We start from the raw sequence: 15,870 nt of genomic DNA on the forward strand, positions 1-15,870 counted from the left end.
TAGCTTTAATCATCTACTTAGTCTCCTGAAATTCAGTTTTGGATGGATATATTGGTATAATTTTTTTACATTCAGTAATTGTAAAAACTGCTGTAGAATCTATCTTTTCTTAGATTGTATTTTAGTGAACTGGTTTTTGATTGCCTTTTGTTGTAAATTCTAACTTTGCACCAGAGAGATCAGTAGCAAGTTCAAACTTAAAGTGCTTTTTGCCATTTGACTTCAGTAGTTACAGATGTCATGGCTCTTCTCAGTTTATTGTCAGATATTTTAGTGGAAGCCCCCATTGTAACAGTGCATGCCTGATCCTGGTATACATTGACTTTCTGGTAGCCAGTCACATAGGAACCAATGTTTTGTAGCTCTCGGTGAGTAATCCTTGTATAAAAGCGGAATGGATTGGAGAATAAAGATAACTGAGTTCTTTTCATGCCAGATTTTGTCTTCATGATCTTTGAGGTGCTGTTCAATGTGACCATTATTCATATGAGAACTTTGACTGCAGAGAGCACCATAGCTCGGCCTGATCTCTCTGCGCACGTATATTTTCAGCTGGGTTTTTACAATTGTGATTGACTGGACATCTCTCATTTTCCCCTCTAGCCCATGAATTTGCATTGTGCTGGCCCTACTGAAATTCCAACCAACTAATTTAGCGCTCTCATGGTCTGTGTGGCTTAGTTATTCGATGAGCCAAGTGAAGGAGTTTGTAATTTTTATTTAAAGCTTTTTAAAAAAACAGAACTAGCATTAAACAAACTCATGATCAGAATTTGACAAGCAACTGAAACTGATGTGAACTTTATAGCCCTTGAGGAAAGGGGAAAGAAGACCAGTGCATTTGCTGTAAGATGGCTTCAGCTTTATATTTCTGTCACCTGGCAAAGAGGATGTATTTTGTGTTTGATACAGAAGTAGCCCGTGGAGAGCTGCTATGTTTAGTCCCATGGCCTGAAAAGATCAGCGCTGATGACTTATCCAATTTCTTCTCTGGCTGGCTGGCTACAAATGGCGAGCTGACATTGTCATGCCTCCTGGTCCAAGTGGAAAAAAGTTTAAAATTTGTTTCAAGCTGTGATTCCATTCCCAAAGAAGGCAAGGATGTGTTTCTAGTTCAACTCACTGGCAAGCTTCTAAACATAGATTCATCAGGCACATCATCTAGGCAGCTCCTTATTGGCCAAAAGATCCACCTTGGCAGTGTAGCTCATAAATGAAAGATACCCTTTCTCCTGGGGTAGATACACATTTTAACCCACACGGCTTGTGGGCTTGTTCTCTCACACAGTAATGTGCATTTAATTACACCCCAGTAATACTAGACCTGATTCCTCAGTAATCTGTTTATAAATGCTCAACAGTATCCTAAATGCTTGTTTTTTTTTTTGCTTTTTCAGCATGAGCGACTCAGCAGGTAAGAACTTTGCCATATTGTGCAAGTATTGCATCTGTTGCTGTCAGTAAATAAAATGGCTTCGTGTATATTTTGTTTAGTCATCAACTATTACTGTGCTATATGGACTAATTTATTTATTTAATTAAAGGAATATTTGTTGACCATAATAACTTGGCATCTATGAAAAAATTGTAATTTTGTTTAGTTGAAGAAATAACAAATTGCTACAGTTGGTCACAGTATCTTTATAGCTCATTGAAAATGATCAACATGGTATGTTGGTAACATATTTAACCAGATTCAGACCTTCATGTCTAGAAACATGAACCAACCAGATTTTCATGTATTGCTTTCAATATGACCGTCTTACCATAAGTTAGATGGAAAGCACCGCAGATTGCATGGAGTGCCTTAACATTAAGTAGTTTGGGACTAGCTATATGTTGTCCTGTAGGATCAGTAATTCTGCATTTGTTAGCTTGCATAAACTTTTGTATAGATCTGATAAACATTTAGTTTATCACAAGAAGAGTTCCTTGAATAATAGTCTCATTCATTGTATATACAATAACTGGCTCAGCCATTCACTGCTAGACCTAGCTAGACCACATAAAGCACTGTAGGGTCTTGCTCTCGTTTTCCAGGGTCATCCTGGAATGCAAAGATAACCTCCAGCTTCTTTTCTCTACTGCACACTGTCGTCTTAAACCTCTGTTGGCTGCCTCCTCTACCCTCACCTCCAACAAAAAATGCAAGGAGCTCATGGACTTCTTCATCACTAAGATCAAGACCATTCGATCAGCTGCCTCTGCCGCGTCCCTCCCTTCCACTAGCCCACCAGGCCAGTCTTCCTCTAAAGCTCTTTTCTTCTCTCCCCCCCCACCCCCATCCCCCATCCCTAACTCTGAAGTTGCATCTTTTTCTAGTTCCTCTCCTAACTCCCCTCATACCCTCTCCGAGCTTATCTTGTCCATGCGACCCATCTCCTGCTCCCTCGACCCTATTCCCATGAAACTGTTGACCATCCAACTTCCCTTCCTGATCCCATGTTAGCTGACATTAAACGATTCACTCTTCTCAGGTTCAGTCCCTCTCTCCTTTAAATCTGCCGTCTCACCCCACACCTCAAAAAACCAACCCCAGACCCTGCCATCCTTGCAAACTACCACCCATCTCCAGCTTTCCTTTCCTCTCAAGTCCTTGAACTTCTTGTCGCCTCCCAAATCCGTGCCTATCTTTCCCGTAACTCCGTGTTTAACTCCCTCCAGTCAGCTTTCAGCACAGTCACAGTTTTGAAACGGCTCTTATCAATGTCACAAATGACATCCTACTTTTCTGTGACAAAGGTAAATTTTTCCTCCTCGCAAGTCTCAGCCTGTCTGCAGTCTTTGACACGGTTGACCACGCCATCCTCCTCCAATACATTTTTCCACTGTTGTCCACCTGTGGAGGGGGGACTGCTTTCGCCTGATTCCATTCTTATCTATCTAATCATAGCCAGAATATTACTTGTAATGGCTTTTGTTCCCACTCCCACAGTGTTACTTCTGATGTCCCCCAGGGATCTATCCTTGGTCCCCTTCTATTTCTCGTTGCATGCTGTCTCTCAGCAACATCATCTGAAAATGCACCATTAGTTTTCTCATGTCCATTGATGATACCCAACTCTACCTCACCACCATCTCCCTTGACTCCTCCACTGTTGCTAAATTATCCGACTGCGTATCTGACATCCAGCACTGGATGAACAGAAATTCCCTTCAATTACTCCAAACTTTGTTGCCGGTCTACCAACTCCATTCTTCTCCCTAGGCAACTGCCTGAGACTAAACCAAACTGTTCGCAAACTTGTGACTCATTGGATGCTGATGTGAGCTTCTGACCACGTATCAGTGCTTCACTAAGACTGTCTATTTCCACCTCCATAACTTCACCCCTGCCTATGCTAATCTGCTGAAACACTCATTCATGCCTTTATTACCTTTAGATAAATATTCCAATGCCGTCTTGGCTGGCCTGCCACATGTTACCCTCCGTAAAATGGAGGTCATCCAAAGCTTGCTGACCTATGTTGGCTTCCAGTCAAGCAATGTCTTGATTTTAAAATTCTCAACCTTGTTTTCAAATCCCTCCAATGCGCTCAGCCCTCCCTGTCTCAGTGATGTCCTCTAACCGCGCAGCCCTCAGATACCTGCACTCCTCTAATTCCAGCCTCTTGATCATTCCTGATTTTAATTGCTCCACCATTGGCGGCCATGCCTTCAGTTGCCTAAGCCCTAATCTTTAGAATTCCGTCCTTCCCTGGCTCTCCACCTCACTTTCCTTCTTTTAAGACACTTCTTAAAACATACCTCTCTGACCAAGCTTTTGGTCATCTGACCTAGTATCTCTTTATGTAGCTCACTGTCATATTTTATTTTATATTGGTCCTGTGAAGCACCTTGGGACATTTTATTACATTAAAGCTGCTATATTTAAAAAGTTGTTGTATCAACACTTTATAATGTATTTTTGGCAACAGTTATCTGTTCTGAAATGCTATAACTTTTGCATTACTTAATTTGATTTATAGCTGTATTAATATGCTGCATTTTGTGCGCTTTGGTCTGTAACATGGATGTAATTGTGGCTTTTACATTTAGGTTGGATTCAGGATCATCAAATTCCTCATCAGCTGACAGTTACAGTGACCGGTTGTTGAGTCGAACCAGTTCGTACACGCGCAGGGAGAATCGACTGTCATCCCTCAGTAAACTAGAACAGGAAGGCAGCATAAAGGATTACAAGAAGGTAGATAATAGGGGATTTTTAGTGTCAGATTCTTAATGATTTGTGGACTTTTGAATATGAATCTGGCAGCTTTACATCCGAAAAATAAGTTATTTTTCCTGGTCTTGGCCTTGCTCTTTGTCCTCTCATGCATTCCCACTCATAGTCTCTATCATGCGCTTTCCAGCTGCAGTTTTCAGTTCCAGTTTTTTTGTGAAGTTAAGAGTTGCAGTGGGAATACAACATCCTATAAATCTAGATGTTCTCTACTTTCACGTATCATTAAAAGACAATAAAATTGCATCTTGCTGAACATTCTTGTATTATCCTTTTACCATTTTTCCCCCCACACACTGATTTATGTTCACATTTTCATGAGTGTTGTAGGCCTGCATGCCAGAGAACAGAACTTATTTTAGTGACTGTATTGAGCTGCCCCTGTGTATGATAGATTAATTGTAGTGCAGAGTTCTCTTCTGATGTCAGAACAATGCTGCGATTTTTGAACAATTGTATGGTTTTCACAGCTTGGTTCTAAGTCTCATTTTGATAACACACCTTTAACAAATGTGAGGATTTTGCAACAAAGTAATCAAAAATGTGGCAATTTAGAAGTTTTGCAAACACCCCTCATAATCAATCTGGTAATGCTGACAAATGACTGGAATGGAGCACTAGTAAAGTTTACTCGTAGTGTCATGCTAGGCCCTGCCAAGAATCAGGCACATTAATTTTGTCATGAACATTGATTTTAAACAGTCGCTGGAGCGAGGAAATGACTTGTTAAACAGATCAGCCATGGCTGGAGAAGACATTTGTATATTAACAGACAGTGCTTGGAACAACAAAGGACCTAACTGCAGTGGCTGTACACGCCAGTATACAAAAGACCAAAGCCCACAAAAGACCAAAGCCCGCAAAAGACAGCAATTTGACTGGCCAAAACTCCACAAAGATGTGGTGGAGTACTGCAGGAGTTGTCACATGTGCCACGTTGAGGGGAAACCCCTGCCTACAGTGAAATTTGCACCCCTAAGTCCTGTACCGGTGTTGGGAGGATCCTCCAGCAGAGGGCTGGTGAACTGTAAGGGGCCGCTGCTGAGAACAAAAGGGGACAGGCAGGCACAAGGCTGGAAAAAGGTTAGACATAGAAGGGGGAAAAAGCGACAGAGAGCAGATTAAAGGTAGTCCTGGAGGAATCCTGGATAAAAACCCTTACTGTCCGGTCAGCCACCCCCGAAAAATGTGAAAAGCTAGACCGCACATCATCCTATGTAAGTGCAGACACTGGAAGCACCCCAGCAGAGTTGCTAACAGCATTTACAGGAACCTACAGTGACAAAGAAAGACCCCAAGGGGGCAGAGAAACTGTGAGGGTGATGCCTCACCTCGTTGAAGTGCCACAGGGGAGTGCAGTAGAGTCTGCACCGATGCCTGCAGGCAGGAGTGTCCCAGAGGCCAAAGGGCAGATTAGCAAAGAATCCTCCGTCACAGTCAAAACCAAAGAGGACCACCCATCCCCCAAAGTCAAAAGCCTTTGCATGACCCAGCAAAGCACTGAAAGACAGTTCAGGATAGACCTTCCCACCTACTGACTCTCCTGAGAAAAAAAAAATTCCAACTTAGGGCTAATTAAACTTAACCATCTCAAAAACTCTCAGCAGCCATGGAAATGGGCAAGCTGAAGAAAAACTTCCCCCAAAAAACCACCTGTTTACTGGGATGCAGGGGTGAGCAGTTTTAATAAGTTTTAGGATTTATGAATGAATGAGAGAAATGCATGTTTTTTCTGTACCTTATATTTTCTCTGACCCTTTTAATGAAATGCTGTCTTTAAAAATCGTATTTCATTCTGTTTCAAAATTAATGTGCCTCATTCTCGACAGGTGTTATGCTAAGCCTCCACCTGTCAAGAATGAGGCATACTAATTTTGTCACGAACATCGATTTTAAACTGTTGCTGGAGCAAGGAAATGACTTGTTAAAGAGATTAGCCGTGGCTGGAAAAGACATTTGCATATTAACAGACAGTGCTTGGAAGGACAAAGGACACATTCAACCCACAATGGGCCTTGATCACCAGGTATTGTGTGTAAGAGGAGCATTCCAGAGACTGCTCAGGTGATACAATCCAGGACTGGTTAGACCAGCTGGTCACATGACTAACTGGCTGTTCCAGGGTCTTTTGAACCAGCCACAGAGAGTTTGGACTGAGAAAGGCTGTTTACTCCTGGACTGAGCAGATAGCTCCCGTCAGCTCCCATCTCTTCTCACAAGCCTCTGAATCCACTGAAGACACATGAACCCCAAGAGAGAATAGTCTCCTACAGCAAAGGTTTAAGAACAACACTGGGCCCCAACAAAAAGCAAGAACTACCTACAGTCAAGGACTCTACAGTGAGCTTGAAGAACCGAAACAAAAACTCTTCAGATATTACCGCAGACTTTTCACTTTATTTTTTCTTCTCTTTTCTGTCTCTATTTGCATGTGTGCATCGCGTATGCATGCTAGTGAGGGCCTGTCGTGTATCCATAGGCGCAAACTGAATTAGTGGTTAAGTTTAATAAATTCAATCTTTCTTCTTTAAACCGAAGAAAACCTGTTTGTGCTGGTTTCTTTGCCTTATAATTGGAAAGCGGTGAATAAGGATTCACCAAGGGGGAGCTAAAAACAGTGTGTTTAAAGTTAAACCTGTTATGGTAAGACCAGGTGAAGGCTGAAAGGGAACCCTAGACTTTTTTCTCACTTGGTCATAACAGCAGCAAGACCAAATTATCAGCAAGAAACTGGTGATGAGGATGGGTCCTGTCACCAGCTTTATGATATGTTTGTGTTGATAGACAGAAAATAATGCACTATATAGAGAAATCAATTTTACAGTGAAATTTATTTGTTTGTGGAAATATTCAGGCACTATACTAAGCAAATAGCCATTTCAGGATACTTAAAATAAGCAAGCAGAATGTTGAGGTGTATGTATCCAGTGAGAATCCTTGATTAGTGTGGTGTTCCAATCCATGCTAATTTTAACTTTGCAGTCTCTTAACTTTGAAAGCCTTTTTGTACTTTGTTCTGAATTGCTTTCTAGAATGTCCTTAAGTGACTACCTGTGTGAGGTATTCTGCGTACTTTTGTTAACACCAGATTTTGCTTTATTATTTTAGAAGTATTTTTATTGCCAGGCTTGCAATATGTCTAATTTTATATTGAAACTTTGATGCTGGCTTAGTGTTTTCTATATTGTGACTGTTTTAAAAATGACCGAATATGACATGAATTATACCTGGAAAAAAAAAGTATCCAATGTTACACCAATGTGACAGTCGGTCAGGAATAGATCTGAATATCTTGAATATTTAGAAGCCAGTTCATGGATGATCAATTCTCACCATGGGCAAGGGAGACATGGACGTTTTTTGTTCTCTATTCAAATAATTAAAAATAGACATTTTAGATTTCTTGGTCACTAGGAAGAGGAAATTTAATATAGCATAGTTTGGATTTTGAAACCAAATCCCAGAGGTGAAATGACATTATCCACTTCATAAATGGTATATAATATTAAATAAGTACACTAAGAATATACTTCAAAAATGAAGTGAAGGAATAAAATCATGATCTTTTCCAAGAATGTTCAGTAATAATTTATGCTTGGGTAAAAATCATCTGAACATGACATTCTGAAGTTTAGAATCTTTATAGAAGCCTGCAAGTAATTTAAAACATTTATTTTACTGCACAAGTATACATATGTATAGTTTCAATGGCTTTGTGGTTTGTGTTAGCTTCATCTTGAATGTAATTGCTCGTTTACCTCCATATATAGTAATGAGTCAATCTGCTATGCATTCTATCTGTAAACAGATATAGATTACTCCAATTGACTGAAGATTTTTTAAAAAATCAATGGGAACAAGTGTTCAGAACAGTTCAGAGAACTTTAAATTGACATGGCCCATATCATGATCGATTTAGGTAATGATGGCTGTTGCTCTGTTATAGCATTGCTGTGAAACAGCAGCTCGACTATCCTGGCAGAAATTTTTTTTTTTTACAAAAAGTGAATATTTTTGCTAAACATTTTCATTCAAAATATGCAACCATTCTTCTTCCCTTCTTTCCATCCTTCCTTCTTTCCATATACTCCTCCCCTTCCCATATGAAGGCCATGAAATCATCATGAAGTGTGAGTTTTTCATAGACCAAATTTGAATGTCTAAGTGTAATCTCGGTACAAATTGCATATTTTGTGCTGGATGTCAATTTTAATTATCTCTACCGATCCAATTCTACTGGATTTCTGTCAATAAAGGCAGATTGTCAGACAGCGTATCTGCCAGGAAGAACACAGGCATGGTTATCATGTGTGCAAGCTGATTTATTGGGAGACATAATTCACTTTCTAAATCTTTACTAGACAAGGTCGTCTATGTTCTCAATACCTACCAGTGAATGTCTTCTGTGAGTAGCAAAGTTTCAACTGAAGCCTGCACTAATCATAGGCTGGGTGGGAAGAAAGTTCTTTCCATTAAAAGTAGCCCTTCAACCACCTTATTACCTTTTGAAACAATTAAAATTGTAAGCTTTATGTTTTAAAAGAAAATGCAATTCAAAAACTGAGTGTTAAATTAGCATATATTAAGATAAAATTTTCTCCTTATATAGCTGATTTAATCATTGATTTTGTTTTAAAGTTATATGAAGAGGCCTTGGCTGAAAATGAGAAACTTAAAGCCAAACTGCAAGAGGCACAGCTTGAACTCGCTGAAGTAAAAGCACAGCTGGAGAAAGCTACACAGGTTCAGATAGATTACAAAAGATTTTCATGAAAAACTTTATTTTAAATTTTAAATCCTGCGCTGTAGAACACACCTGTTGGTAATTTCACACAAACTAATGTGGGCATTTGTCCATTTCAGAAACAAGAACGGATTTCTGATAAGTCTTCAATGCTGGAGATGGAGAAAAGGGTATGTTAAGTTTCTCCCCAGCCCTGCCACAAACTTCTATGCATGTACAAATTCCCCAGGCAAAAATCTCAATTTTTGGTTAGTTTATCAGCAACTTAAATTACTACTTGAAACTATTCATCAAATACACCCTTCTAACAGTATTGATAACAGCTGGTCAACCTGTACAGGTGAGCTATAAGAAAAGCTTTTATTGTAAGTGAAAAATGCCAGATTACTTCTTGATTTCTGCGGTCTTTCAATGCTCTAAGCTTTATATTGTTCATGATAATGAGAATTATTACAAATCTTTCCCCTATATAATTTGCCACAAAAAGATTTTGGAAAAAGCAAGCGATGTGGAAATTTTGATAATGCATAAGTGACATAGACTTAGGACCCAGAATTATGGGGTCAGTGGAGGGCAGAAGTACGTTATGATCCCATGGGACGGTTGAAATTTAGGGCAGAACACAGATCTGTTGGGTCATCACACTATTTGCTTATTGGTCGAGATCGAGTTTGGTGCTTGTTTGGTGGGGTGCAGTGGACACATTTCTGGGCTACCCTGCAACTTCCATCAGCTTGCATCCGTTAGGCCGAGCGGATTTACACACCTGCTGAGGGCCCACCAAATTATCGACTTGCCAAAGGGCACAAAAAGTAAGGATCAAGTATTTCTAAGATGGATTACCTTCTAAGTGTTATATGATGTAGATGGGCTGGTAAGATGGGCGGAGCTGTGGCAAATGGAATTTAATCCTAAAACATGTGAGGTGATGCATTTTGGGAAGACCAACAAAGCAAGGGAATATACAATGGATAGTAGGACCATAGGAAGTACAGAGGGACCTTGGTGTACTTGTCCATAGATCACTGAAGGCAGCAGCACAGGTAGATAAGGTGGTTAGGAAAGCATATGGGATACTTGCCTTTATTAGCCGAGGCGTAGAATATAAGAGCAGGGAGGTTATGATGGAGCTGTATAAAACGCTAGTTAGGCCACAGCTGGAGTACTGTGTACAGTTCTGGTCACCACACTATAGGAAGGATGTGATTGCACTGGAGAGGGTGCAGAGGAGATTCACCAGGACGTTGCCTGGGCTGGAGCATTCCAGCTATGAAGAGAGACTGAAAAGGCTCGGATTGTTTTCCTTAGAGCAGAGAAGGCTGAGGGGAGATATGCTTGAGGTATACAAAATTATGAGGGGCGTTGATGGGTTAGATAGGAAGAAACTTTTTCCCTTAGCGGAGGTGTCAATAACCAGAGGGCATAGATTTAGGGAAAGGTGTAGGAGGTTTAGAATGGATTTAAGGAAAAAAAAATTTCACCCAGAGGGTGGTTGGAATCTGGAACGCACTGCTTGAAGAGGTGGTAGAGGTAGGAACCCTCACAACATTTAAGAAGTATTTAGATGAGCACTTGAAACGCCATAGCATACAAGGCTATGGGCCAGGTGCTGGAAAATGGGATTAGAATAGTTAGGTGCTTGATGGCCAGCACAGACACGATGGGCCGAAGGGCCTGTTTCTATGCTGTATAACTCTATGATCCTAACTGTTCCTGTCGTGATCAATTAACTTACCAACAGCTGTGTATTGGCCTTGAGAGCAGGGACAAAAGTTGGAACAAAACATGCATTGAATAAGTTAAGGCTGTAAATACTTGTCTATTTTTGTTCTAATATAATGTATAATTTGTCTCTGACAGGAAAAACGGGCTTTGGAAAGGAAGGTTTCAGAAATGGAAGAAGAGCTAAAGGTATGATGTGGTCTCTGTTCGTCATTATACAAACATGAATTGTATAATGAGAGCATCTATTGTAGTACCTGTGTGATCGAGGGCTATGTGAAGAATGTAATTACTTCAAAATTGATGGCGAGCACTTTAGTGCACTTTGGCCTCCTATTGAGGTGTATTAACTTCTTTCAACCTAGATTCCTAACAATTGTGCTATTCCCATTTAAACTGATCAAAGTTTTCAATACACTGTCATTATATGGATATAGCCAGTCTAACTGGGAAATCACCGGAATGGTTCATTCGTTCTTCTATTGCGCAACAATAGCAGGTAAGGATTGTTCCCAATTCAAAACCCAGAATAAAATACCCATTTTATGGGTGAGGAATCAGCCGAATAGCTATTACTCATTCCTTACTATTCTTCATGTTCTCGTGACTAAGCTGTTTGACCAACACTATACTAAAGAGAGGGGTTGAATGAGGCAATTCAGCAAACCAAAGTCCTGCTTATTGTCTAACCTGTCTTTTTATTTTAAATTATAGGTTGGCAATAGCCTAGAATAACAACTTCTATTTATATAGCGCATTTAACATCGTAAAATGTCACAAGCAATGTACAATGTAAATTTTTTTTGGAATGCACAGCTGATTCATTAAAGTACGCAAGCCCTTTAAATTATTCTGCGCGACTTCAAGGGGCCAACTTGAGCACAGCTTTTTGCAGGAACTTTCAGGTTGCTGTGTGGCTCCGCAGCTTACAGGGGACATTGGTCCTAAGGTGCTTAACAAGAGTGATAATCAAAACATTGAGTCACAGGAGGGTGGTTTTCAGGAGTGTCTTAAGAGGGGAGAGAGCCAGAGAGATTTAGGAGGAAATTCGAACTTTAGGGCCATGGCAGCTGGAAACACAGCCATCAGTCATGGAGCAATTAGAGTCAGAGTTATACGACATAGGAACAGGCCCTTCGGCCCACCGTGTCCGCGCCGGCCGTCAAACCTATCCTAATCCCATTTTCCAGCACTTGGTTTTGTATGCTATGGAGTTTCAAGTGCTCATCTAAATACTTCTTAAATGTTGAGAGTTCCTGCCTCTACCACCCTTTCAGGCAGTGTGTTCCAGATTCCAACCACCCTCTGGGTGAAATTTTTTTTTCCTCAAATCTCCTCTAAACCGCCTGCCCCTTACCTTAAATCTATGCCCCCTGGTTATTGACACCTCCGCAAAGGGAAAAAGCTCCTTCCCATCTGTGCCCCTCATAATTTTGTAGACCTCAATCAGGTCCCCCCTCAGCCTTCTCTGCTCTAAGAAAAACAACCCTAGCCTATCCAGTCTCTCTTCATAGCTGATATGCTCCAGCCCAAGCAACATCCTGGTGAATCTCCTCTGCATCCTCTCCAGTGCAATCACATCCTTCCTATAGTGTGGTGACCAGAACTATACACAGTATTCCAGCTCTGGCCTAACTAGCGTTTTATACAGCTCCATCATAACCTTCCTGCTCTTATATTCTGTGACGCTGCTAATAAAGGCAAGTATCCCATATGCCTGCCTAACCACCTTATCTACCTGTGCTGCTGCCTTCAGTGATTTATGGACAAGTACACCAAGGTCCCTCTGACCCTCTGTACTTCCTAGCGTCCTACCATCCATTGTATATTCCCTTGCCTTGTTGGTCTTCCCAAGATGCATCACCTCACACTTCTCAGGATTAAATTCCATTTGCCACTGCTCTGTCGATCTTACCAGCCCATCTATATCTATATTTGATTAAAATCTGGGGTGCACAAGAGGCCAGAATTTGATGAACGCAGAGATCCCAAAGGCTTGTAGGGCTGGAGGAGGCTAAAGATTTGAGGCCATGGAGGGATTTGAAAACATGGATAAGGATTTTAAAATTGAGGCATTGTCAGACCAGGAGCCAGTGAAGGTCAATAAGCACTTGGGTGATGAGTGAATGAGATTTGGAATGTGTTAAGATACTGGTAGAAGGATTTTGTTTTTGTGTTAAAAACTTAAGATTCTGTGTGTTTTAAAAAAAAAAACCTAAAAACAATTTCACTGGACATTGAGACACCTGCAAATAACAGAAATTTCTGAATGTTTTGAAAGAAAGTTCAAAATAAAAGCTGAATTCTATGGATGTTATGAAAGGAAGCTGAACTTGTTCACAAGAACAGGAAAGCAGGTAATTTCAAGGAAACGAGCAAAGGGTTTGACCTCTTGGCTACTCTTCGAATGAAAGGGAGGCTTTATGACTGAGTTCTGGAAGTTTCAATTTTGAACTGTTAAAAAGCCAGTGAGTTGGACAAAGAGCAAGGCTTTGAAATTTTGTTTTGACCTGTCTGGTGATTAGAGGAAAACCTCTCTCAAAGGAATCCTGCATCTCTTGCGAAGAAACTCTGGATTTCAGAGGCGGCAGATCCCTATTGCCTCTGTCTCTGAAAAATCCCTCCATCAAGTGTGATTTCTGTTGACTCCTGTGTTTTAAGAAATCCTGAAATCTGAATTAATCATCTGCTATACTCCTGCTGTAAAACCTAAGAAGACCTGTTGCTGCACACCTGATGGAAGACCTGTGTGAAGCCTGCTACAGTTGAATTTCCTCGAAAGCCTACCGATCACAGACTGTTCATCAGCCTCACCTGGAAAGACTTTGCGTGGCATCCAACTATGCGACTTTGGGACACCTCACCAAACCGAAGAACTTCCTACCAGAACTTGACATGCTAAGTTATTTAATTATTCCTTTCATTCCTATGAAACAGCTGTTATCCCCGGTTAACCTTTTTTTTGGATCTATGTGTGTGCGTGAGGGCTCGGGAAATGAGGAGCTTTTCGTATATAGATTTACTTCATTATTGGTTAAGACTTAGTTTTATAATAGTTAATTTTGTTGGTTTAATAAACTTGGTTGGTGTGCTTTATTCTGGGGGGACAAATAGAGTATGTAATTGGCTGTTTCAGTAGGTGGGAAAATTTACTGATATGCTATGACCGGTGGAGAAGTGGGACTGATTTAACAGTGCACTCCTCCGCCTCGATCATAATATGGAGAGCAGAGTTCTGATGAGCAAGTTTATGTAGGATAAAAGATGGGAGGTTGGCCAGGAGAGCATTGGCATAGTCAACTCTAGAGAAAACAAAGATATGAATGAGGGTTTCAACAGCAGATATCTGAGGCAGGATCGGAGTCTCTAGCAGTGTTACGAGGTGGAAGTAAGCAGCCTGGGCAGTGGTGTGGCTATATGGTCAGAAACCCATCTCGGGGTCAGACACAACACCAAGGTTGCAAATGGTCATGCTCTGCTTATAACCTTTGCCAGGGATGAAAACGGTAGAAAACAGATTTTGTGGAGGAGACCAAAGATAATGGCTTCAGTCTTCCCCAATATTTAGTTGAAGAAAATTTCTGCTCAACCAACATTTGATGATGAACAAACAGTGTAACAAATTAGACAGAGGGGAGTCCAAAGGTGTGGTGGTGAGGTAGCACTGAGTGTTGTCAGCATACATGTGCAACCTGATTTGTTTTCCGATAATATCGCCAAGGAGTAGCATACAGAGAAGACATATAAGGAGCCCTTACTGCAGGAGTGGGAGGAGAAGCCATTGCTGATGATTCTGTGGCAATGATTAAATAGATGAGAATGGAAGCAATTAGGGCAGTTCCACCCAGCTGGGCAACAGAGCAGAAGCGTTGTTGGAGGATGACACGATCAACTGTGTAGAAAGCTGCAGATAGCGGAAACTGGACGGACCACTAAGCATCGACCTAGGCACCGGAAATGACCACGGCAAACACAGCCCTGTCGACACTGCATAGACCTCCTTACTAACATCTGGGGGCTTGTGCCAAAGTTGGGAGAGCTGTCCCACAGACTAGTCAAGCAACAGCTTGATAGTCATACTCATGGAATCATATCTTACAGACATTGTCCCAGACACTGCCATCACCGTCCCCCGGTATGTTATGTCCCACTGGCAGGACAGACCCAGCAGAGGTGGCGGCACTGGTAAACAGTTGGGAGGGAGTTGCCCTTGGAGTCCTCAACATCGACTTCGGACCCTATGAAGTCTCATGGCATCAGGTCAAACATGGACAAGGAAACCTCCTGCTGATTATCACCTACCGCCCTCCCTCAGCTGATGAGTCCGTACTCCTCCATGTTGAACACCACTTGGAGGAAGCACTGGGGGTGGCAAGGTCGCAGAATGTGTTCTGGGTGGGGGACTTCAGTGTCCATCGCCAAGAGTGGCTCAGGAGCACCATGACTGACCGAGCTGGCCAAGTCCTAAAGGACATAGCTACTGGACTGGGTATGCGGCAGGTGGTGAGGGAAAAGCATACTTGACCTCGTCTTCACCAGTTTCCTGCCGCAGATGCATCTGTCAATGACAGTATTGGTAGGAGTCACCACCGCACCGTCCTTGTGGAGACGAAGCCCCGTCTTCACATTGAGGATACCCTCCATCGTGTAGTGTGGCACTACCACCCTGCTAAATGGGATAGATTTTGAACAGATCTAGCAATGCAAAATTGGGCATCCATGAGGTGCTGTGGGCCATCAACAGCAGCCGAATTGTACTCAACCACAATCTGTAACCTCATGGCCTGGCATATCCCCCATTCTACCATTACCATCAAGCCAGGAGACCAACCCTGGTTCAATGAAGAGTGCAGGAGGGCATGCCAGGAGCAGCATTAGGCATACCTCAAAATGAGGTGTCAACCTGGTGAAGCGACAACACAGGACTACTTGCATGCTAAACTGCGTAAGCAACATGCAATAGACGGAGCTAAACAATCCCATAACCAATGGATCAGATCTAAGTTCTGCAGTCCTGCCACATCCAGCCGTGAATGGTGGTGGACATTTAAACAACTAACTGGAGGAGGTGGCTCCACAAATATCCCCATCCTCAATGATGGGGTAGCCCAGCACATCAGTGCGAAAGATAAGGCTGAAGCATTTGCAACAATCTTCAGCCAGAAGTGCCGGATTGATGATG

At 41.7% G+C, this 15,870-nt stretch overlaps 1 protein-coding gene across 3 annotated transcripts in view; it reads left to right on the top strand.

Annotated features, from left to right (window-relative positions):
- Positions 1–15,870, top strand: part of LOC137383839 (protein phosphatase 1 regulatory subunit 12A-like) — a 333,936-nt gene that overhangs the window by 296,045 nt on the left and 22,021 nt on the right. For all 3 annotated transcript variants that reach the window (XM_068057118.1, XM_068057119.1, XM_068057122.1), the window contains 5 exons: positions 1,398–1,414; positions 4,039–4,186; positions 8,861–8,965; positions 9,086–9,136; positions 10,827–10,877. In XM_068057118.1, coding sequence (XP_067913219.1) covers positions 1,398–1,414; positions 4,039–4,186; positions 8,861–8,965; positions 9,086–9,136; positions 10,827–10,877 — 372 coding nt within the window. The remainder of the gene's footprint in view (positions 1–1,397; positions 1,415–4,038; positions 4,187–8,860; positions 8,966–9,085; positions 9,137–10,826; positions 10,878–15,870) is intronic.

This window comes from Heterodontus francisci, chromosome 25 (genome assembly GCF_036365525.1).
Source record: "Heterodontus francisci isolate sHetFra1 chromosome 25, sHetFra1.hap1, whole genome shotgun sequence".
Lineage (NCBI taxonomy): Eukaryota > Metazoa > Chordata > Chondrichthyes > Heterodontiformes > Heterodontidae > Heterodontus > Heterodontus francisci.